Consider the following 26,197-nt stretch of genomic DNA (forward strand, 5'->3'; position numbering starts at 1 on the left):
CTCATAAATATGAAGAACATATTTCCAATCCTTGTTGAGCAAATGATTCATGCCAAAAGCCCAATATGCACTGACTCAGGGTATTTATATTGTCTCTGGTAGCCAGTATTTGCTAGTATACTGTAATTATTTTTGACAACCTTGCATTTAAGGTAGCCACAGATAACCAACTTAATATCCAAATGTTCATAAATTCTTCTGTTTAATATCCTCCCCTACCTAATCTATGTACATTATTATTACAGGTAATGCAGAAAGTACAGGGCATGAAAAGTGCAATTAATCTCAATCCTTCCCCAGGAAGCAATGTCACTCCAAAGCCAGGTTTCTGTATTAATAGCATTATTGGGGGAAAGGAATTTAGGTTCCAAAGGAGTCTCCACAAACTCCTACACAGCGAGTCTCAAGTCACCTAATTAAGAATCTGTCCAGTCTTGAGATTCCACATCCCTCCTTTGCAGTTGTAAAAAATTGTCATGCAAAGTCTTGGCTCTGACAGCAGGGCCGGGACAGACCGGCTGTAACATTAAAATATGCCTTATTCCTGCTCTAATCCTGGGCTGGCAAGTGGGCCCCTGCCACCCCTTCAGCTGTATCCCTCTGGATCTCACTATAGGACCCATTCTTTCTTTTTCTGAAAATAAAATGCACCTAATTTCCTTACTGCCTCAAAAGAGGGGCAGAGGATTCTCCCACTGCCCTTGTCCTCATCTTGCATCCCCTCATCACACCCACCTCCCCACGTCTGCCCAGCCCTCATGGAGCAAGACACGCATAGTAGGCACTCAAGGAACATCTCCTGAACGTTCGACAAATGTTGACTAAATCGGTGTATTTTCTATCATCCACTTACCCGTGACGCCTAAAATTAACAAGCCCCAGGGACTTCTCTCTATCATTTTGAGACCTGTCATTGTCCCCACTCCAAGGGATCAGGGGCTCTTCTGGCCTAGAGTACCGACACCCCACGGCCTTCAAGGAAATGCAACAAAAACAGAAATCAAAAATGACCAACGAGATCGTAGCTGTCCTTTGTGGCCACTGTCTCCTCTTCAGTAGGAGAGGCTGAGGCTAACTGGAGACCAGGAGTGAACACATGAAACCACCAGGCAGAGTGAGGGTGTGAACAAGATGCTCAACCCTCAGGAATTGGTCCTCACAGCCCTGAGCGGCAGTGAACACACGGACCTTCTGCAGAAAGGGTAGCCAGTGGGCAGAAAAGAGGTGACAAAAGCTAAGAATACGACTAGTTTCAAAAAAGGTTTAGGTAAGCTCCAGGGACAAAGGGGACAAGAGTGACCTGTACGTGGATGTGGACGCAGGAGGGAAGGATGGGGCCAAGGGGGCACTACCCCTAAGATCACGAGTCCCACGTCTGGAAGGGCAACCCGGCCTTCAGACCTGTTCCTGGGGTCTCCTCGGCTGCACCGTGACATGAGGGACCTGCTCAGACCCACCGCAGGCTCACCTGCCAGGACTTTCCCCTACTCCACCAGAAACTCCATTCTTCACAGCAAGCATGTATTACTCTCATCATTAGTGGGAAAAAATTAAAGCAATGAGTTCTCCCTGAGTCTGTTAGGAATCATTTTCCTAACAAAGACTTACCAACAAACAACAGGAATGGCTGGTGGAAGAGAGTGCGGGCCAGAGAACTGTGTGACTGTCCACAGCCAGCAAATGCTGCAGGGACGCACGAGGACCGTGATAGGACCACGGGGCTGTGGGGTTTGTGATGGAGAGAAAGACCGTTGCCTTTCCCCTTCCATGCTTCTGAATGGGGATGTTTGAACCTGATTTTTTCTTTATAAATCATGGACATGTATTACTGTTATAATAAAATTTATAAAAATATTTCCCACCCAATTTTTTTTTTTTTTTTTTTTTAGCATTCAGGCCCAAAATAAAATGTCACCTTAAAAATGAAAATCTGACTGCTCCCTATTTGGAGTTAGGGAAGACAGGTGGCCTTGGACAAGCATGAAAACTCCCTGATGTCAGAAAGGAGCTAGTACTTCGAGAGCCTGTCTGAGGACAGAAGTGGCGTATGTGCAGAGGGCCCAGGACAGGTCTCACACAGGTGGACACTCACGAAAGCCACTTCTCTTCTTTCTAAGCCACCCATTAGAATACTTTGTTGGAAGAGCTTTAGTAGACGTCTTTAAAATTTCCTGATTTATGGGCTTAAGTATTAAACATCACAGTAAAAGAAATCTGCCTGGGTGGTGGATACCTACCTGCAGAAACAATGAAATGTCGTATGTCAGAGAGACTCGGGGAGAAAGTTAACAAGGCCATGTCTGGGGGAGGGGTGACTGCGTGGCATCCTTCTAGCTATGCTCCCATCTGTTGGTCAGCTTTAAATCCAGCTCCCCTGGAAGACACTTACCTCCGTACTACCCTGTGATTTGTTACTTGGAGGAAAGGCAGGCAGACAAGAGCTGTGAGAGAAATCTCCTAGTCTCCTTCGGAGAACACGTTTTAATGGAATTCACTGTACACTTGGGTATGTGGTTAATAATACTGTTAATAAATGAAACACAGCACAGGCTGCTGATTCTACCCCCATTCACTAAAACCACAGATAAATTAACATAGTGATGAAAATAAACCACAACCCAAAAACGAGGAGATTTCAAACAGGAATGTAAATGACTTGTGCTCACTTAGCAAACAGAAAACCACTAAGACTTACATTTTCTTTGGAAAATGATCTTGTGAAACACAGGTATCTGGTAACCTTGGATTTAAATAAGCCGTCTTTCCAGAGGTCAGCATCCACACCATCTGCTGTCTGTGCAACCTACACCAAAGAGATGGAGAAAAGGACAGCAGGTGAGGCAGGATGCAGCCGAGGGCGTGTGTGAGCAGCTTCTTCGTACCTGCACCAATTAACTCCAGCCTGGACTCGTGCGGCATCTCATTAGTCCATTTCATGAGGCCCTGGGAAGAGATTTTCCAAGAGGGGTAAAGGGAGAGTGTGAAAAATAACAACTTCTAAAAATACTGTCCCTGGGGAAGCCATTGATTAAAGACACCCTGACAAAAGTGGTTCTAATGAGAAAAGAGCAAATTTTGTTGTCATGGACCAAGAAGGGATTGGAGAAGTCAGCAAATTAAGTTGCTCATTACCACTTACTCGGGGGATAGTACAGGGTGCAGAAAAAAGTCCAATGGGGCGTGAAATGCCACCTGAAAGGGGCACCGCCCGCCGTGAGCCTGGCACAGCCTCCTGCTCCGTCCGGGACCCGGGCCGGCCAGGGGCTGCCGTCACTGGGACTCTGCCGGGCGCTGGGGGGTGGGTGGGGAGCTGGGAGATGCACTGTTTCTTCTCGGCACAAGCTCTGCGAGTGGTAGTCAAGGTCGGAAACTGTAGCATGATAGGAAAATTAAAAAAGACTCAGCTGCTTGTTTATAGTCTGAAGAGCCATCTTCTCGTATTCAGCTGCAGAAATTTTCCTCTAAGCAGCATTCAAGGATGAAGCCGGCCTTGATTTGAGTCTTACAGGACCTGTGCATGGGACTGCGGGGCTGGGGCTAGTGGGAAGCGTTCACAAGGACACGGGAGAGGAGACGGAGGCCGGCCAGGATGCGCTCTCCCCATTCTCTCCAAGATACTCATTAACGGACCATCAGGGCCTGGGCTGCTTCCTCCCTCAGCGGCCTAACAGGTCAGAGGATTAATCGACCTCCCACATCCCGGCTGGACCCCAATGGGGGACCCCCCGGAAGACTGGGAGCAGTGCCCCTTTGGGGATGAGCTCTGCAGCCACCACCCCTGCCCCTGCCAGGGCACTCTGGGCATCTCCCTGCTCGTCCTTCTGAGGCTTAGACTTTGGGAAGCCGTCCTTGATCTGACAAGCTCCAGGCCGTTCTCACAAACTGCTGAAAGCACCTCCCTTCTTTACACAAAATGCCCCTGAGGCAGCCCCATCCCGTGTCCACACTGCACAGGAGGCCCACGACCTCGGACTGTCACATGCGCAGGGCAGGGGGGTGGGGGTGGCTCCACTGGGATGGTCCCCAGAGCCCCGACGGCCACGCTCTCTGAGGGGCCTCTGGAAAGCCCAAAGGCCAACTGGCAAAAGAAAAATGCCTTCTTTCAAACCCAAGGATCGTAAGTTAGCAAGTGCAACAAAGGGAAAAGAAAGGTTCTTATTCTAAATACGCAGATATGTTTGACCTGAAATCTGAAGGAGGAGTGGTATGGGGACAATCTCAGGGAACGTCTGCTCCAAGTATGTCACCCTCACAGAAAGAAACACGACGGAACAGGATCAGGCCCTGTCCGCATCTCCCCCCGAAACGGTCATACATGAAGGTTCTCGGAAAACATGAAACTGGAAGCAGCGGCCCCAGCTTCCCACTCCCAAGGATCCCTTTTGCTTTGTTTTCTCCCATGGGTTCCATGTTTGAAAGATTTTTGTTTCCCAAACTGTACTTTTATTGTATTTCCTCAGTTCTAAGATGTAGTCGTTTGGGAATCACCCGTGGATTTAAAGAACACTCCTTCAGGAAAAAAGAAATATCGTATCAAAATGCACAAACCTATTTTAAGATGCATCCTAATTTCAGAACCATTAAAATGTGAAAAGATGCTATAGGAACAAAGAAATAAGGGAACCTATGTGGTTTCTCTATAATAAATGCATTATTTTTGATAAATTTTTAAAAATAGAGAGACTGCAGAACACTCAAAGGCTGTGGGACCACAGGCTGGGACTCAGAAGGAAGAGAGCTGTGTCCAACCTCCCGCGGAAAAGGCAGGCGGTTCAGAAGGGCTTTCCAGGCTACTGGAAATTCCACTGAGGGGTGTTATGCACCCTAAGTCAAGGCTATTGTTTCCAGGGTTTGAAAATGATGATCCCCTCCTCTCACCCACTGCTAGAATTTTCCCTTTTCTGAATGAGAAGACACCTTGGTAGGATAAAGAGGCTGGCGCAGGAGTGCCAAGGGAGAAAGCAGGCAGTGGACCTGCTCCCTCCTCAGAGGCCCCCTTCTCTCCTTCTCATTGTGGCAGTTACAGTCCTCCAATCCACTCCTGAGAAACATTCAACACAGACATCCAAAGTCCCAGCTTTGCCCTGAGGCCACGACTCCTTTGCAATGAAGTGAAAATGTGTATTGCCCTCCAACCCCAGCCAAGGGGAGGTGTGGAGGGAGGTGAGGGTGAGAGGGAGGAAGAGGGAGAGAAAGAGAGGGGGCGGGGGAGTGTGAGAGTGTGTGTGTGCGCGCGCGCGCGCGCGCACGCACATGTTTATCTGGGCAGAGCGCAGCTGCCCACAGCCTGGGGCCCGCAGGCCGGATCCACACTGGCGGCCGGCTCCACTGCTAAGCAGGGAGTGGGAAGGCCCGGGCCTGGCTCCCAGCCGGACTAGGGAAGTGGCCCTGGTGTAACAACCTGGGCCTTCGCAGCCCTGCCCTCCATGGAGCGATAAGAAGTACCCAAAGCTTCTTTACAACCCAGGCACGTAAAGGTGCTGTCTAACCTAAACTCTTCCCATCCCAAGTTAGATGAGCTACAAGGTAAATGTGGCAGGTGGCTACATGGGCGCGCCTGCAGAAGTTCACGTCTAAACTCTGCCCTTGTGAGCTCAGTCCTGAGTCCCAGGATGGGAGGCTGCAGGGGGAGGAGGAAGAAGTGCTCTAGGCACAGCAGACCCCAACCTGACACCCCAATGCTTAAGCAAGCCCCCTACCCTGAGGGCGCTGCGGGGACAGAGGGGATAATGCATGAGGCGTGCCTCAGTGCCCACTCGGGACCCCCACAAAGCCAGTGCCAACAGGTCCACGCTAAACATGAGGAGTCTGCTCTGAGAGCAAAACAGATATTTAAAGTGATACCACGCCACGTCAGGATTCGAAAAGCCCTGCACTGTCACCTCGGGCTCCGCTCCAATCTCCGGTCCTCTGGGATTCCTTCCCCATCTCTGGGACCGGACCTGGTCTTCAGACGCATATCAGGTACCTGCCTGATTAACGTTTACCTGCCCCTACTGCCCCGCCACTGGACTAAAGCTTCACCAGGACGAGGACGATGCCTGATGGCCGTTTATGCCCTGCACCACCAAAACTTGCTGACGGAATGAATGAATCAGCCGGTCAATCTGGAGCAAAGCGTGAAACACCAAGGACCCTGCGGCTCCTGGAGTGACGCAATAAGAATTCGAAACAATGAAATTCCCAGGACTTAATCCCTTGAACTGAGTGTATGTATCCGCTTCAAAATCACCACTCTGCGGCCACATCCCCATTTCAACAATAAGGCCACTTATTCTTTCGGTTCTTATTTGTACCCTGCCCTGTTCCCCAAATGACTAGAATATGTCCAATGCTGTTGCTGGCTGCAGCGCCCCCAGAGTGTCTGTCACAGGGCTTCTCACACGCTCACACTCACATACACTCTCCCACTCACACCCTCATACCCTCCCCCTCTCTTTCTCGCATCTTCTCCGGTACGAGGAGTAGGTGGGCAGTGACAGAACGGACACGTGGGTTTATCTCTCTTCTCTGCCAATATTCTTCTAAGATGACAATCAAAGTGGAGGAAGTATTGGGGCCACTAAAATAAAGTGCAAGAGAGGAGTACAACACGAGAGAGATGCCATCGGGTGTGTGGAGGTGTGGGAAGTGGACGGTCTGGGGTGTAGCAGAGTGGAGGCGGTGACGGAGGCCCCAGGGCCCCGAGCCACCAGATACTCCTAGGATGAGGGTGGAGGGCCTGGAGGTGGGTGGGTGCGAGTTTAGGGCTGAGGCAGGCAGACAGAAACAGGCCTATACACAAAGCCATTAGACTCCCAGATCCCTACCCCTGTTTCAGAAGTATTTTCTGCAGAAACGGGACCAGTAGGGCTCAGGGCTCCAGAACACCAGACTGATGGGGAAGGAGGTGAAGGAGGAAGTAAGACTCCAGAGTGAAAGGAGGGGGTAACTATGCACAGTGACTGGTGACTGAATGGTGGCCCCCGCCAGGCTCACCCTCCTTCCTGCTTCTGGTACCTCGGCAGCCAGGTGTACCCTCTAAATGCTGGAAATTAAAGGATGCATCTCTGGAGAAACTAAAGAGTTCCAGAGAGAGGACCAGCACCTACAGGCTCTGTGGCCTCTGTTATTGAGGCCAGCTCCCTGCTGCATCACCCACTGTGCAGCCCGCAGGTCATCAGGCCTTACCCCACCGCGGGGCTCCGACCCCAGGAGCTAGGGCCTCACTCCTACCTGACAACAAAGGGTCACCAGGCATCGGGGGGAGTCTCAAATATGAAAGACAGGGCTCAAATTATTAGGAAAAGGGGAACTTGAAAATAGTACAGATAATATGAGGAAACAGTGAAGGCTAAGGAACAACCAACCAACTCTATAATCAATATCTTCAGAGGGATGAGTGACTACATTGCAACCACCGAACAAGAACAGAATAATGTGAAAAACATTTTAAAAGGAACAATTGAAGACAATGTAAAGAGCTTAGACATAAAAAACTTACGGCTAAAATAACAAATTCAAAAAATATATTGGAAGAGAAAGTTGAGGAAATCTTCCAGAAAGTAAAATACAAAGATGAAGAGGTTAACTAGAGGGGAAAAAAACTAAGAAAACTGAAGAATCAATACAACATCCAATTAATGAAATTTCCAGAAAGAGAAATAAAAAAAGGAACAAAAGGTGAGCCTCCACCTTAAAGTGGTCCTGAGAGTTCTAGCACAGTGAATAAAAAAGCCCCACCCCAAAGCAAAGCAATGGAGAATCCCACCACATTTGGGATGAAGAAACCACCTTTGAAACTTCCAGAGCGAAAGAACAGGCCACGTGCAGAGGAACGGAATCTGAATGCATCAGACTTCTCACCAGCAACACTGGAAACTAAGAGAACGACCTCTTCAAAATTCCGAGGAATTCTGGAATTCTCCACCTAAACCAACATCAAGTAAGCATGAAGGTAGGATAAAGACCTTTGCAGACGTGCAACAATTTACTAAATTCATCCCCTGCCCACCCTTGAACCTACAGGAGGATGCATCAGCACGGCTGGGGATTGAATCAATAAAGAGGAAACCCTGAGCTCCAGGAACAGATCCCACACAGGACAGCCAGGGGACGGCAGTGGCACGTCCGCCGGGCAGGGCCTGGACAGGAGGGAAAGCAGAGAAGGTCGTGGAACAACCTTCCACGTACAGTATGGGACTGTACTCCAGCACTGGGAAGAGATACAGACGGGCACGTGACGGACGTATTGGAGCATTTACAAATAAAACCAGAGGCGTAAAGCTGTTTGAAAACAGCTAGTAACTAGCTTGAAACTAGCTTGTTTCTAACAGCTAGTAACTGGCTTGAAAATTTTAAAGAAAAATGTTAAATTCTTGTATAAAAATCAGTAGGCACCTAGACAATAAAGCAAATGAAAGAAACAAGTCAAGAACTAATTCCAAGAAAAGGAAAGGCTTATAAGAAAGAAACTCCAGTCTGGTGCATTACTTGATTCAGTGGTACCCAATGTTTACATGTGTAAACACTTCCCACTAATTTACCAAAAACTGTGATACTGCCTGATAGGGGGAGATTATGAGAAAACTAAACGTGAGGATAAGTAGATCAAGAGATAAGCAGTATAGGGCTTCCCTGGTGGCGCAGTGGTTGAGAGTCCGCCTGCCGATGCAGGGGACACGGGTTCGTGCCCCGGTCCGGGAAGATCCCACGTGCCGCGGAGCGGCTGGGCCTGTGAGCCATGGCCACTAAGCCTGAGCGTCCGGAGCCTGTGCTCCGCAGTGGGAGAGGCCACAACAGTGAGAGGTCCGCGTACCGCAAAAAAAAAAAAAAAAAAAAAAAAGAAATAAGCAGTATAAACACATTATTTAGAAACATGGAGATGAAGTACCAGAAGTGAAAAAATCTAAAACAGTTGAAAGTAACTGCCTCTGGGGAGTGAAAAATGGAGAGCGGGCAGGGACATGGCTGGGGGCAGCTATATTTTCTTATAAGTCTTTTAGTACTCTGATTTTTTAACCTGTACGTGTATCACTTTGTTAAAAAAAAACAAATTTTAATTTTAAAAAATCAGAGAGCTGGGAAAATGTCCCATGGAAGACAGTATGGGGGTATCATTCCTTTTAGAGGAACCATTACTATCAGGACCATCAGGGATGTTCCTACAGGCACATGACCCCGGTTCTAGGCATCTCTGTAGTGTGTCCCAATGCGTGACAATGTTCAAAGCCGAATGCGCCTTCTCCACTACCGGTGTCCACCAGAGCTAACACGAGAATGAGGAGGGCCTGCAGCCCCGAGGCCGGTGTCTGTGAGTGGCAGCCCCCAGTCCTGCAGAACCAACGCCGGGACGTGGACAAGCTGCCTGCCCAGGGCGGGCTCAGCCTCTGCCTCACGCAGCCCAGGCCGCTGAATTCCTTCCTTCTCGGGCTCAAGCTCAGAGGTCAAATTCTGCACCGACATGCAGCAGTCCCAGAGGGACACGTGTGTTCAGGAAGCCCTGACGGCCCGCGGGGAGCGGGGCTGGCTACCTGCAGCTGGCTTATGGGGCAAGCCCGTGTGAAGGAATCCTGAGGTTAACTGTAGGAAACCCTCCCGGTCTGAGGACACGTGGTGGGGCAGGAATTCCTGCCGAGTACTTACTGTTTGCCAGGCTCCGGTGGAAGCAGGTTATGTGCAGTTTCTCAGTGAATCCTCCCAACCACCCAATGGAATGGGTACTATTTACTACCCAGTTTACAGGTGACAAGATGAGGCTTGGAGAACCTCTGTAAACTCAAAGTCATTCACTGGTCAGGGCAGAGGTGGGTCTCCCTGCACCTTGCCTCTCCCCCCTCAGCACCCAGCAAGCAGAGCCCCCCCCACGGCCCACGGAAGGATAGTCAACCTCCCAGATCAAAACCAGGACACCCGTGGGCCCTGCCTTTGGGTCAGTTGAGAAGCCACGTGCAGGCCTCCCTGGACCCAAACACAAAGAACCACCCAGGGCCACTTTAAAGAAGCACCAGCAATGCCACAGTGAAAGGCAGCTGGGGGCACATGGCACAGGTTCAGACTGAATGCTGCAGGGAAGAGAGGGCTTGAGAACACTTCTGGAAGCATGTGGGTCTGGAGAGCTTCGCTCTGATGACAGAAGAAGAGAAGAAAACAAACTAATTGTAACGCTGAAATGACTGACTTATTTTGTGAGACTTAAATTTAAGCTAATAGCCCTAATGGTTTTAAAAGGTCCTGTACATTCAGGCAAGGCCTAGTGTTCTAATTACACTCGTTAACTTGCAGGACATGGGAATACCTGAGCTCACGCACACCGGGGGAGGCGGAGGAAAAGGTACTAGAGGATGCTGTCCCACAAGGACCAAGGAGTGCCCAAGCAGGGAGACCTGGGAAGAAAACACACTTGGGTTCATTTGCTCAGGACCTCGATGGAGAGGTGCATGGACTTATGGGAGATGCGGCACCATCATCATCGATGACCCTACTCTGCAGTCTATTCCACTGCATTCTCCATGCTGCAAGGATCATAACAACACCTAACATTTACTGTGTGTAAATTTACTGTGTTCTATGTGCCAGGACCTGCCCTAAGTATTTTATTCTCAAATTGTTAGTGTAAGTCACTCATTTAACACAACAACCCTATGAGTTACTGTAAGTAATAATCAGTTACTACCTGATATTATAGATGAGGAAATTGAGGAACAAAAGGATCTTGGCTAAACAAATTATGGTATGTCTATGTAATGGAACACATATTCAGTTCTTAGAAAGGATGAAGTATGTCTATATATAGAATTATGTCCATAATTTATTAAGTGTGTGTGGGGGGAATCTTTTTACCAAAAAGCCTATGAGAGAATCCATATAAGGGGGAAATGGGCACACCAATTGATCCTGAAATGAGTACTAAGTGGTACAGCCTTAAATTACATTAATTTGGTGCTGCATATCAAAAGCCTTAAAGATATATATACTCTGTACCAAGGAATTCCACTTCTGGGCAGAGAGTCTGAGGAGATAATCAGTTCTGTGCACAAGAGTGGATCATCATTTGCTCCTTCATACTGAGCTTCTGGGCGCCAGACACCGAAGAGGTGCAGAGGACAGAGGGCTGGACAAGACAGACTCGGTCCCTGACCCCATAGGGGTCATATTCTAGACGGGGGAAGATGCACAATAAACAGGCGAACAAATAAACAAATATAAAAGATAATTTTAGGAGGTAATAAGCATCTTATATAAAAGAGGGTAATGGGGACAGTGACTGTGGGGAGGGAGAGGCTACTCAGGTGGGGGACCGGGGGGGGCCTCTCTGAGGAGGTGACAGGAAGATGCTGGCATGAGATCTGGAGACAGAGCTGTGTGGGCGGCTGGCGGGGTGGTGTGAGGACGGCAGGGGGAGCAAGGCTGATGCGCGACAGGGGCAGAGAGAGGGGCTCGGGACTGGAGCCTGGTAGGGGGGAGGGGTGCTGTCTAGACAGCGTAACGGCAAAAGTGGGGAGGAAGTGACACATTTCTGATGATTACAGGGCACCCTTACAACAGAAGACTCAGCAGCCTTTTCAAACAACTTTGAGGACAGGTATCTACTAACATGGGAAGTTCAGGGGAAAGAATAAGTTACAAAATGGTTTCTACAGTACAATCCCAGAATCTAATTTAAAAAAACGGTACAGATGAATTTATTTACAAAACAGAAACAGACTCACAGATCTCAAAACCAAATTTACCAAAGGGGAAATGTGGGAGGAAGTGATAAACTAGGAGATTGGGATTAACACATACAAACTTACTGTATATCAACACATAACTAACAAGGACCTACTGTAGCACAGGGAACTCTATTCAATATTCTGTAATAAGCTATATGGGAAAAGGATCTGGAAATGAATGGATATATATATATATATATATATAGCCATCCAATTTACTTTGCTGTACACCTGAAACTAACACAACACTGTAAATCAACTATACTTGAATAAAATTTTTTTTAAAAAAGTACAATCTCATATTTTGATTTTTAAAAGTTATCTATACAGAAAAGGATCTAGACAAATACAAAGCAAAATATTAACTACTGTTTGGTTCTGCACAGTCGAGATTATGGGTATTCTTTAATGTTATTTTTTTAAATTTATTTTTATTGAGGTATAACTGACATACAATATTACATTAGTTTCAGTTGTAAAACATAATGATTCAGTATTCTCTACACTATGAAATGATCACCACGGTAAGTCTAGTTAACATCCGTTACCATACGTACTTACAGAATTTGTGTGTGTGCTATGAGGCCTTTAGAGACCTACTCTCGCTGAGCAGCTTTCAAATATGTGATACAGTAACGTTAACTACAGTCACCATGCTGTTCATTACATCCCATGACTTATTTATTTTGTAACTGGAAGTTTGTACCTTTTCACTCTACATAGCTAAGAAAAACAAAAATTAAAAAAAATTTAATATTAAAAAAAAGAAAAACAACAATTTAAAAGACTTCATTTGATGGGATGAGAACTAAAGATATGCTGGATTTAAACCTGAGAAACACTTTGTAAATCAGCTCCCCAACTAAGCCCCCTGGAGAGGGTCTGTGCAGTAAATCCTTAAAACTGTCAGAGGTCCTTCAATGTCAGTATCAAGTACTCTTGCCCAAAGAGTAGCTCTTGAAAGACAGCTAACCACCGGTTTTTGTCAATCTGTTCACACCCTGGTGTTTTAAGAGAGCCCACCCACAATTCAAAGATGTGCTTGCCAGACAGAAAGCAATCAAAGGGGCCAGGACATTCCGCAGACATTCCAAAGGAAACATCTGGCAGACACTAGAAACAAGAGCGGCGTTCAAAGGGCTCCTGACGTGTTAGATCATCCTCTGCTGAAACACACACACTTGGCCCAGGTCAGACAGTGGCCAACCGTGGAGCCCCTTAAACCCTTATTCAGACCAGTGTGGGCACAACAGCCTTCTGGATCCCTAACAGGAGGTGTGCCCAAATGCTTTCTAAAAAACGATAAAGTGAAAAGAGCCTTTTGACTTATCTGCTGATGAGCCCAGGAATGCTTGCTTTTCGGTTCTGATTTATTTGCGTCATTTTACTGTTTTGAATCCTGATGGGAGACTCAAGTCTGCCAGGGGTCTTCAGCTGAAGTGTCTGATATTTCTTAGCAAGAGAAACGAACGCGCGGCTCTGTCCTGAGCCTGCCACCGCTCCCTCAGCCTCCGGGCTGTTCTCCGCACTCACGTCCCAGAGCACGGGCCGAGCTCTCCCTCTTTGAGCTCATCTTTCCTAATCTGCCCGGTGACCTCCTGCCTCCCCAGCTTTGCCCCCGGGGCTCCCTCTCATCACTCAGGGGGTGGCTGACAGAGTCCCACCCTGCCAGGCCTCCCCGCCCACACTAGCCAGGAGCGAACTCTCTTCTTCCAGGATCTTCCCTTCTGACAGCTGCGTGCATCAAACCTTCTCTAATATGGAGAAAACCATGAGATGGAGGAAAGAACTTGGATTTTTGGAGTCAAAAGGTGGAAACAACCCAAAAGTCCATCAACTGATGAACAGAGAAACAAAATGTGATCTATCCATGCAATGGAATACTATTTGGCCATAAAAAGGGAATGAAGTACCGACACATGCTACAACATGGATGAACCTTGACAACGTTATGCTAAGTGAAACAAGACAATCACAAAGGGCCAGATACTGCACAATTATATGCAGAAATGTCCAGAAAAGGTAAATCCACAGAGACAGAAAGTAGATTGGTGGTTGCCAGGGGCTGGAGGCAGGGGGAGATGGGGAGTGACTGCTAACGAGTATAAGGTTTCCTTTTGTGGTGATGAAAATATTCTGAAACTAGACAGTGGTGAAGATTACACAACTCTGACTATAGGAAAAGCCACTGAATTATATACTTTTAAAGGACGAACTTTATGGTATGTGAATTATATTTCAATAAAGCTGTATTTTTTAAAAAAACTCTTAGCATAAGATGTGGCACGTGATAGACACTCCAAAAATGTTAGCTCTTTATTATTACTTCTGCTCCTTAAATTTTTCAGAGTACATAGCCCAGGGCCTTGCTGGTAGGACACAATCAGATATCTGCCAGATGGCTGAATGAACAAGTAAAAGAATGTACAGTGTGAAAGATGTACACGGAGTGAAGGGGGGCACATCAGGGGCTGCATGGAACGGCCCTCTCTTTATTCCACCCTCCTTGCAGCTGCCGTGGTAACCGCAGGCACAGAAGGGACCGGTTCCTGGGGCTGGGCGGGGCGCAAGAAAGCAAAGGGTCCTGGAGACACCCCTGGAAATCAGGAGCCCTGCTTCTGTATCTGCTGACGGGGAAGGGAAGACACAGGGAAATCAGTTCCTGGGGACTGTGAGGCCCATGAGACAGGAAATGGGAAGGAAACAGGGGCAGGGCACTTGGCTGCATCAAGGGGGAATCTCCTCCGCGTTCCTGGTGGTCAGGAGAGAGCACCTGGGTCACAAATGCTCCTGCCTCTGCCACCTGCAGCTAGCCACACCAGGACACAGCCCTGGACCTCCACAGACCCCATGGAGAGCAGCATCAGCGGCCTAGAGGTTCCCTCGTGGCTGGCTGGCACCCAGGTGGAGGGTGGGTTCCTTTCAGCCACGAGCACTCAATCTGTGACAGAGCTGCTGATGACACACCAGTGGCCGAGGCATGAACTACTCAATCAATAGCACACAGATGCCCAGTAATCACTGTGGACCAAAAAATTAAACTAGAGCTCTGCCTCACATAAAAACAAATTCTAGGTGGATTAGAGATTAAATGTGAAAAGCAAAACTTTAAAACTTTTCAAAGAAGATGTAAACTATCTTTATGATTTTAATAGAGGGAATTATTGAAGAAATAAACACACGTGTATAAGAAAATCCATAAAAGAGAAGACTGATGAATCTTACTATCCTAAAATTAAAAACTTTGATACTACAAAGGTCACTCAAATAGTGAAGAGACAAGCCTCACACTGTGAGAAATGCATAACTGACAATGGATTAATATCCAAAATAAATAAAGAACCCCTGCAAATCAAGGAGAAAAAGAAATAAGTGAAAAGAAAAATTATATATAATATGTAGAAGCCATATGAGAAAATGTTCACCCACTCTAGGAAAATACAAATTAAAAATGACAATTTTATACCATTCACGGTAGATCATTGACTAAACCAAAACTATCTGACCAAAATGAGTGGGGCACAAGCTGGCACAGCCACTTTGGAGAACACATTTACTATGTTCAGTAAGGGGAAAATGACCCAGCAATTCTGCTCCTAAACTGTTCCCTAGAAAAGAAATTCTTAGCATAACGATATGAGGATATTATTTGCAATACCCTTCATAGTAGTGAATTATTGGCGACAACCCAAATCTTCATCAACAGAAGGGTCCATAAATACATCACAGTATATTCATGCAACAGAATTCCACACAGCCTTGAAGACACATGAACGGGAGCCACACACATCCCCAAGGATAAATCTCAAGAACAATGCTAAGCAAAACACCAAGTTGAAAATATGTACAGTATGATATGGATTCCATATGACAGCATCTATATAAAAGCAGAAAAGAACATATAGGAATGATAAATGCCGAACTCAGTGGTTACTCTGGCGCATGGAAGGACACGTGGGCCTGGAGGGTGCACAGGCACCAGTAACGTTTTGTTTCTTTTATTAAAAAAAAAACCTCACATAAACCTGGTGAAACGTTAAGACGTGGGAAAGGTGCATGGCGGTTATGTGGGTATTTGTTACGTTATTGTCTATACTTTTGTATATATATGAAATGTTTTGTATCACGATTTTTTAATTAAAAAAAAATCAGACGATAGAGACCTTAAAAATAAAGGAGTGAGGCATGCAAACACTCGCCAATGTGCACAAGGAGGAGCGTTTCCAGAGGAGACACAGGAAGGACACCTGCTTAAATGTGAGTTTCAGGTAGGCAATGAATCATTTTTTTTCAAACTTTAAAAAATTTCAAATTTTTTCAGACTTAACTGGGTACGCTGTATTCTTATTCTTATTTGCTAAGCCTGGCGACCCAAACGAGGAGGCCTGTGCTAAGGCTTTGTTTAGTGAAAAACCAGAATGAAACTAAAAGTTGAGCAGGGGGAGGATGCCTGCACAGAGCGCTCAGCCTACACGGACACCACACACGAGGAGTGGGAACGTGTGTGACCCACAGATGCTGATCTAGGAAGAGCTAAATGACACGTGCGTCCTTCAGTAAAGATGTAGCGAGAGCGCACTGCATGATCTAATTCATACTGAGAAGACAAGTTATGAAGCTGTAGTTCTGAAAGTTATTGACATGTGCAAATGCAGGGGAGAAGGAAGAAAAAGCCAATGGATGACAGCAGCTAACAGAAATCAGAGGTGTGGTCGAAAGACGCTTGAGCTTTGGCTGTGTTGTTTGATATTTCTAAAATAAGAAGTTTTTGTATTCCTTATTTTATTAAAAATAAATACAGGGGCTTCCCTGGTGGCGCAGTGGTTGAGAGTCCGCCTGCCGATGCAGGGGACGCAGGTTCGTGCCCCGGTCCGGGAAGATCACACATGCCGCGCAGCGGCTGGGCCCGTGAGCCATGGCTGCTGAGCCTGCGCGTCCGGAGCCTGTGCTCTGCAAACAGGAGAGGCCACAACAGTGACAGGCCCGCATACCGCAAATAAATAAATAAATACAATTTCTTGCAAAAGGAAAAAACAAGCCTAGCGGGATATTTCCAAACTGTTAATAATATGTGTAGGATTACAGGGAAGAAAAGGTAATATTTTTGCTCTTTATTTCTGTAATTCTATATGATTTGGATTTTCTGAAATGAGCTTTTATAATTTTTAAAATGTCATGAAGATATTGTTAATTTACAAAAAAAAGGTAGGGTTCACTGATTCTCTCTGTATCACGGAATCCGGAGAGTAAGAATTTCGTTATGGAGGATGAGTCTGCCAAGCAGAAGAAGGAAAAGAGAACAAAAGAGAAGCTGCTGCTGAAGCCTAGCTCAGCCCCTGAAGACCACCCTCTCTGTCCCGGCTAACCATGGCACAGTGTTCCAAAGTCCCTTTCTGGCTATGAGCTAACAACCTAGGCCTCACACGGCCCAATACCTACTCTCCTGGGCCAGGGAGGCAGAACACAGCAGCTTAAAACATGGGCTTTGGTACAGGACAGATGTGAATTCAAATCCTGGCTTTGCCACTTAGTAGCTGTGTGACCTTGGCTGAGCTCCTCAACCTCTCTGAGCCTCAGCTTCTGCCTCTGTAAATGGAGACAATAGGTTCTATCTCACGCAGTTGTAGTAATAATTAAAAGAGACAATTATGAGCCTTGCCGAGCACCTAGCATACAGAAAACACTTCCTCAGTGGTAAATATTGCTGCTCACATTGTGTCAGAAGCACTGTGTCCCTCCCGTGCCGCAGTGGGGTGTGCTGGCTGACCTGGCTTTAAATAGAGACTTCAACCTATGGGTACAGTCATCACTAGGCTGCAATTCATCCCATCAGGCCACAAGTCTTTACTTTTCTTTCAGCAAATATTTACTAAGCACTTACGATACACAAGGCATGGCACCATGCACTTCAGCATATACAAGTATGAGTAAGACGCGGAACCTCCCTCAGAGGAAAGCCAGCAGACGTGATGAATCAGCAAGAGGGCACAACACTCAGAGGCAGGAGACCCACCTGTTGTGTGATCTTGAGCCCTTGAGCTCTCTGAGGTTGTTTTCTTATTTGTAAAATAAGATTATAATAGTATCTTCATGCGGTCACTCTGCGAAGTAGATACTATCTATGGAAGCAACTAGCACAGGGACAGACACAGCACAGATATTCAGGGTGTGGGAGGTGGGGGTGGGGCGAGAGAAGAATCAAAGGCATCTTTAGGTGGGGGCCTCATAAAGCATCAACAGGCAGGAATGAAGCAGAGGAAGAGGGCAAGGCACGGCCCCAAAGAAGAGAGGACCAGAAATGACAGGGGCCTGGGTCCTAAGAGGCCCACTTGCGAGGAGCTGGGATGGCGGGACTCTGAGAGGAGACACACGGCAGGGTGCAGGAGCAGGGCAGGCGCAGGACTCAGGGCTCGCCCCTGGGCAAGAGGGAGAGTGTCTGGAGAGCTCAGAGCGGGAGGAGAAATTCTAAGAGTGATGCTTAAAGGAGAAAATCCAGAGCTGAGAAGGGAGGGACCAGAGTCCTCTGGAAGAGACTATCCAGGACACGAATGGTGAGGTCCTGCCCTCGGGTGGTAGAGACAGAAAAGGATGATGCAAAAGCTGAAGGGGCGGGGTGGGGGGGGTGGGGTGGAGAATCCAAGAAACTGCCAGATGCGGTGTGGGAGGGGCAGGGGGCTGGGTGGAAGAGGCCCAGGAGGAGTCTGGCCTCCAAGTGGGAAGGAGTTCAGAGCAGGGGCAGTTGTGGGTTGGGGACCTGGGTGGGGAGTTGGGGAGGACACACAAGACAGTTCAGTATGGGAATATTCAGGTTGAGTGTCGGCCAGCCACGACCTGTGGGCTTGTCTGCCAGGCAGGTGGAAACATGGGCCTGGCTGAGGAGCGAGGCTAGCAGGGGTGGGTGAGGAGTGGGGAGTGGCTGGCCCCAGGCTGGAGGAGAGCATACAGTGAAGGAGACTGGGTCAGAACCTGGGGGCGGGGGGGTGGCAGAGATACCACGCAAAGGGGAAATCGGGGAAGAACAAAGGGGGGGAAAGGCGGAATCTCATTTAAGGGATAAGAGTGCTTCAGGAAAGAAGGGCTAGAGAAGAATATTTGATGACTCAAGAAAACACTGCGATAGTATAATAGTAACATCCAATGCAATAATAAGCATGTTATTACATAGAATATATGACAGAATCCCACTACTGCTAAAACACACACACGGAGGGAAAAAAACTAAAGGATGTATGTCAAAATGTTAACAGCATTTTTCCTCTGAGTGATAGGATTATGAGCCACTTTTTTTCTTCCTTGTACTTTTCTATATCTTCCAAATTGTCTACGATGAGTGTGCGTTAGTTCTATATTCAGAAAACGAACACATTAAGGAAGGAAGAAACTGGTCAACAGCACCCAAAGCTGAGATGAGGTCAAGAAGAATAAAAATGAGGAAAAAGCTATTGAGCGGGACACTTAGGGAGCACGGGGTGAGCTGCGTCCGATTTCAGGAACAGAGCGGACAGCAGCGTGTTTGTGAGGAGAGGGAAGGGGGAGAGAAGAGGGAAAGAAGGAGAGAGATTTTCACGAGAGGGGTTTACAACCAAGAACCAAGGCAGGAAGACATGGAAGTGAGAACTCCCCTCTCGTGGGGGGATCAATCTTGGGAAGGAAGAGGGGCTCCATGTCTTTGCTCATTTTACCCCTCCTGTCTGGGTCTGTGAGTTGCCTGTGGGCAGGGACTGCACCTGACAATCCCAAGTGCCCAGCGCAGGACCTGCACATGGTGAGGGCTTGATAAATGACTGCTAATACCTGAGTCCTTCCCCTCTTCAGCTGCTCCGTCTCTCAAGTTTAAGGAATCCTCCTCCGCATCTAGGAGCGTGCGCTTCTGAGAAGGAGCCTGCAGGCGGACTTAGGGAGACTACAGAAATGCTCATTAACAAGCAAGGGCACAGGGCTGACAGATTCTGGAGACCCCAAGACACCTAAGTGTCTTCTTCAGAACAAGAAGGAAGCTTTTCCATCAAGCCAAATCAATTAACTTCAAGGCAAGACCAAATCATAAGATATAATTCCTGAATGCAGTTCAACGAGGCTAAGAAAAACAAAACGGGTCTAATATAAGAGGGCAATATCTTTGATAAACGGCACTATTTTTGCCTCAGCTAGGGTACTAGCAGGATCTGGCTAAGAAAACAGTGAAAACTAGTGATCCTGGGATCAGCAGAAACCCCAGCGACCGTGCATGGCGTCCGGGGCTTGAGGAAGGATGCCGGCTGCACCCGGGCCCAGGCTCCCCCTGCCCTGCGTTGCTGCCCCCCCTCTTCCCAGGCTCCGCACAGACCACCGGAGCGGGCCGTGGAGGTGCTGTGGGAACTAACCAGCCCGCAAAGGCCTGGCTGTGGGCTTCTGACCGGTTTTAACAAAGGTGCCCTGGAAGAGACCCAACAAGGCTAGGAGCACAGGAAGGGTGAAAGTGATAGGATTTAAGAGAAGACAAGTTGAACTCGTGCGGCTCAGTGACAGGAGGCGGGAAAGCAAAGGAGATGACTGGCACTCGTGACTAAGTCACCCTTCTTCTTTACTCTATTACTCAGCCCTCAAACCACACTGCCAGCTGTAATTGCATTTCAATTCATGTTTAACACAAACATAACTTAGCTGGATGCTGGCATCCAATATCCCAGACACAGAAAGGCAAAACAGAAAGGAGTCAGCTACTTCAATAAACGCTCGTTGCATGCCTGGTGGAGCGTGGACGCAGCCAAGCACCGTGCTGGAGGGAGAGCCTATGAAAGACACCACTGCACGGCCTCCAGGGCCTTGGCTGCAGGGAAAGGGGCACGCTAACCGGCCTCTGTAACTAGAGTGGTAAGAGCCGCAATGGAGGAAAGTAAAGGCACTATCGTAACACAGAGCTCGAACGTAATTCCACAGGGAGAGGAACGGAGTGCGTGCACAAAGGCGCAGAGGCAAGAATGGCAACCGCACATCTGGAGAACTATACAGAGTTCCCACGGGCAGGAGGAGGGCTAGAAATGCAGCGAAGGGGCACATCAGAAAGGTCTTAGATTCCAGTGAGGTCCACCCACTTGATAAACACCTACTGAGTGCTAGCTGCTAAGCATTCAGTAGTGAGTAAAACAATGAACTAGCCTATGACTCTAAAATCAGAGGGCCGGAGGACAATTCTAAGCAGGTGAGTAATCTGATCTTTTAGAAAGTTTCCACTGGAGAGAATGTAGGAAAGACAGGTTAGAATGGAGTTAGGGAGAGGCACTGGGAGACTATTCAACAGGCCTTACAAAAACAGTGGAGAATATAGAGTTGTTGGACATTTGCTTAGTCAACAGGTCAACCCCTTCTTAAACTCTTCCCCTCTCATCTGCCCCTCTCCACAAACATCATGCAATTTGCAATCACATAATTTCCTATCACATAAAACTCATAATAAACTTGTCAGCCTAAAACATGATCCAAAGGGTCATGGAACAGCCAACAAACAGGGTGGGGAAGTAGAAACAATAGAAGAATTCAATGAGGTTGTTGGACATAAGATAAATTTTTAAAAGATTAGTTTTCCTCTATACAAACTGAGAAGCTTCCCAACTTTTTTCAAAGTTTTAAGATAGATTGCAGAATGTGGGAATTACCTGTTCTTGACAATTTTATAGACTGCTGCCTTAAAAAGAGTTGGGCCAACTCAAAGAGTTGAGTGCTTTTGCTGGTAATAAATCTCTAATGACTTTTCCAATTTCTTCCTTTGATATGGGTTTGTTATGAAATTTCTTCTTAAATAGCAGTAGAAATGATCTAACTCATCAAGATTTTCAATTTTAGTTGCATAGGCTGAACATAAGAGCTAGACATCATATTCTTTTATAATTTTCAAATGTCCTTATACTCTTACTTTCCTCTTTGCAGTCTAAATTCTGCTTATATTTATTTTCTTTCCTTTTACTATTATATTTACCAAAAGTTTATCTATTATGCTTTTTAAAAAGAATCAATTCTCAATTAACAACTTTCCCCTTTTCTCTTACTTCTAATTTCTTTTCTCTTACATCATGATTATATCTATGTTATTTCCTTCCATGTGTTCATCTAAGAAACCTGAGCTGTGGGACAATATCAAGTGGTCTATATACATGTAATTAGAGTCCCAGAGAAAAGAAAGATGAAGAACTATTTTAATAATGACCAGAAATTTTCCAACTGCAAGAACAGCAAAATATACATTCCTTTCAGGAGAAAAGAAACATTTACGGATCATAGCCTAGGCTTGGGGTCAATGTAGGCCAATCCATCCTGTAGCCTGTTTGTGTACAGCCTGTGAGTTACAAATGGTTTTTCTATTTGTTAAGGGTTAAAAAAAAAAATCAATATGCAATCGAGACCATATGTGGCCCACAAAGCTTAAAATATTTACTATCTGAACCTATACAGGAAAAGTTTGCTGACTCATGCTAGGCCATAAAACTGAGTTATTCTCTGATGACACAGAATTAAATAAGATGTCAATAACAAAGATATATCTACAAAATCCACAAACACATGGAAGCAAGATAACACACACCTCAACAACCCATGGGTCAAAGAAGAAATCAAAAGGGAAATCAGTATTGTGAATGGAATTAAAATTAAACACAACATATCAAAATTTGAGGGATGCAGCTAATGCAGAGTTAGAGGGAAATTCACAGCATTACATTGCTTTTGTTGGAAATGAAGAAAGCTCTCCAATCAATGACCCAAACCTCTACTTTTAAAAAACAAGGGGGTGGGGCTTCTCTGGTGGCGCAGTGGTTAAGAATCCGCCTGTCAATGCAAGGGACACGGGTTCGAGCCCTGGTCTGGGAAGACTCCACATGCCGCAGAGCAACTAAGCCTGCGTGCCACAACTACTGAGCCTGCGTGCCACAACTACTGAAGCCTGTGAGCCTGGCGCCCGTGCTCCGCAACAAGAGAAGCCACCGTAATGAGAAGCCAACACACCACAACAAAGAGTAGCCCCTGCTCGCCACGACTAGAGAAAGCCCATGAACAGCAATGAAGACCCAACAGAGCCAAAAATAAAAACAAATAAATAAATTTATAAAAAAAATCCAAGGGGCTTCCCTGGCAGTCCACTGGTTAAGACTCCAGCTTCCACTGCAGGGGTCGTGGGTTCAATCCCTGGTCAGGGAACTAAGATCCCACAAACCGCACGGCACAGCCAAAAAAAAAACAAAACATGTCCACAGTTTTGGGACTTGCCTGGTGGCGCTGTGGTTAAAAATCTGCCTGCCAATGCAGGGGACACGGGTTTGAGCCCTGGTCCAGGAAGATCCCACGTGCCGTGGAGCAACTAAGTCCGTGTGCCACAACTACTGAGCCTGTGCTGTAGAGCCCACGTGCCACAACTACTGAAGCCCATGCGCCTAGAGCCCGTGCTCCGCGACAAGAGAAGCCACCACAATGAGAAGCCCACACATCGCAACAAGGAAGAGTAGCCCCCGCTCACCGCAACTAAAGAAAGCCTGTGCACAGCAACAAAGACCCAACACAGCCAAAAAAAAAAAAAAAATTTATTAAAAAAAAATAAAAAACAAAAATATTGAATCCAAAGTAGAAGCAATAAAGATAATAAAATAGAAAACAAAAATAATAGAGAAAAATCAATTAAACCAAAAAAGCTAGTTTCTTGAGAAGATTAATAAAACCCAGGCAGCCCAAGGAAGAAAAAAAGAGAGCTGATATCAATTATCATTATTGGGAATGAAGAAGAAGATATTCTATAGATCCTAGAGAGATTTAAAAAGATAAGGAGATATTACGAACAACTTTATGCCCAGGCATTGGAAAACTTAAATGGAAAAATTCCTTGACAGACACAGATTACCAAAGCTCATTTAAGAGTAGGTAACTTGGGGCTTCCCTGGTGACGCAGTGGTTGAGAGTCCGCCTGCCGATGCAGGGGACACGGGTTCGTGCCCCGGTCCGGGAAGATCACACATGCTGCGGAGCGGCTGGGCCCGTGAGCCATGGCCGCTGAGCCTGCGCGTCCGGAGCCTGTGCTCCGCAACGGGAGAGGTCACAACAGTGAGAGGCCCGCGTACCGCAAAAAAAAAAAAAAAAAAAAAAAAGAATTTACCTAAAATTCTAAAAAAATGCAACCTAGTCTACAGTGACAGAAAGAAGACCAGTCGTGTCTTAGGAATGGTCTGTGGCAATGGTGGACACGCTCGTCACCTTGACCATGATGATGGTTTCACAGATACATACCTATGTCAAAATTGATCAAACTGAACACTTAAGATGTATGCAGTATACTGCAGATCAATATTATCTCAATAAAGCTGTATTTAAAAAGAACCCATTTACATTGGAAACAAAGCACATACAGAAATGAAATGACATACGAGGAACACTATAAAACTTTACTGAAGGACATAAAACAAGACCTAAATAAATAGAAATGCAAACCATGTTCCTAGATGGGAAAATTCAATATTGTAAATATATGGATTCCCCTCAAATCAACTTAGTGCATTGTACTGTGAGTCAAAACATAATATTTTGTGGAATTTGACAAGTTGATTCTCAAGTTCTTTCAGATAGTAGGTTGTAATAACCAAAAATTTTGAAAAATGAAAACAGAAAGGAAGGAAATCACTCTATCAGATATCACACATGCTATGAAAACCTTGCAAACGTATGCTGGATGAAAGAAGCCAAACAAAAAAGGTCATACATTGTATGATTCCATTTATACAGAATATCCACGATAGGTAAATCCAGAGAAACAGAACCCAGATGGTGGTTGCCAGGGACTGGGAGCGGGGAGGCCAGTGACTTCTTAAGGGGTACATGGTTTTCTTTTGGGGTGACAAAATGTTCTGGGACTGTAATTGCACTAAATGCCTCTGAGCTGTTCACTTTAAAATGGTTAATTTCACCTCAATTTTTAGAAAATCAAGGAATTGCTAACTTCAAAAAAATCCACATGCTATAAAATTTCAATAACTAAAACAGTGTGTTATTGTAGAAGAAGCAGTTAAATAAATTAATGAAATGGAAGAGAGCCTAGAAATAGTCTGGAAAATTCCCCTCTTTGGGGCTCAAGTAAATGTCATCCTGCAACAAGACTGATCACCAAACTGCTTCCTAAATGAGTTGATGGCTGCAGGCCTCCAGTTATAAGCAAGATGCTGCAACACTGTCATAATGCAGGAGTTTGGATTTAAGCACAAAAGCCAGGGTTGAATGTTAAGGGTACGATTTGCTGTTTGTTAGTGGTATAATTTGACCAAATTGGGGTGCTACCCCTGGCCCTGGGCCTGCTGCAGTGTAGCTGTCGTTATAGCTACTGAAAAGGCACATGGGACTCACATCCCAGCCCTACAGGCAAGGCCTACCCAGCATTCCTTGTGGATCCCCCAGATCAGCTATCTCCCCCCTCAACCCTGGTGGTCTGGCTGAGGGTCGGCAGAGGTCAGAAGGAGACCATAATGCAGCTTATTTTTGTTTGCCTCATGTACTGTGTTGTCTACATAAGGGCCCTACCCCTAAGGGAAAAGAAGCTGCTGAGTTCCACCTCTGGGTCAGGAAATGAGCTTTTAGCCAGACTAAAGCACAGCCCTGTGCAGTATATGCAGCGATCGAGCCTACGACAACCGCAGCACATCAGAGAGGTAGAGGGTGGTGCTCAGAACACAGCTACACATCTGGAAAAAATAAGTCAGACCCCACCTCATACTACACTCCAAAATAAAAATCTGGGTATTTAAAAAGCCAAATCAACAAAACAAGATGAAGTATTGGCTAAAAATAAAGCCTAATATTTCTATAATCCTGGGATAGGCAGGCTTTTTCTGTCTTTAATTTTTTTAATTTTTATTTTGAAATAATTTAAGATTTAGAGTTACAAAAATAATATAAAGAATTCCTGTACACCTGTTGCCCAGATTCCCTAAAATGTTAACATTTTACCGTATTTGCTTCTTCTCTCTCTCTCACATATATATGTAACATTTATAATCACATCAAGAGGCACATGATATTGATTTGTCTCCTTACTGGTAATGTTAACTTGGACCATTTGCTTAAGGTGGTACCTGCTTGGTTTCCCCACTTTTATTCTTTTGTAATTAGTATTTTGTGAGATACTTTGAGACTATGTAAATATACTGTTTCTCCTAAAACTTCTACCTACTAATTTTAGCATCTAGACAGACCTTTTAAACCATTAAGTCCAAAAAGAAAAAATTCGACAGATGTGACTACATAAAGTGAAAAACTTTGATTAGATGAACAAACCAAGTTTGATACTATGAACAAAGTTGAAAGACAACGATGGTCTGAGAAAAATATACATAACAAATATAACAGGCAAAGAATTAATAAACAGAAGAGATGAAGGAATCCTACAAATCAATAAGCAAAAGCCAACCAAATGAGTCAACTGTAAAGACAGGAAATTAATTAAAAAAACACAAATGGCCAATAAACATGAAAAAATGCTCAACCTCATTACTAGTAAC

The 26,197-nt window shown here is 45.9% G+C and overlaps 1 protein-coding gene across 1 annotated transcript in view; it reads right to left on the bottom strand.

Moving 5' to 3' along the window:
- MVB12B (multivesicular body subunit 12B) overlaps nucleotides 1-26,197 on the bottom strand; it is a 183,596-nt gene that overhangs the window by 125,493 nt on the left and 31,906 nt on the right. Inside the window, exon 3 of the mRNA XM_030858652.2 lies at nucleotides 2,696-2,803. Coding sequence (XP_030714512.2) covers nucleotides 2,696-2,803 — 108 coding nt within the window. The remainder of the gene's footprint in view (nucleotides 1-2,695; nucleotides 2,804-26,197) is intronic.

Source organism: Globicephala melas, chromosome 6, assembly GCF_963455315.2.
Source record: "Globicephala melas chromosome 6, mGloMel1.2, whole genome shotgun sequence".
Lineage (NCBI taxonomy): Eukaryota > Metazoa > Chordata > Mammalia > Artiodactyla > Delphinidae > Globicephala > Globicephala melas.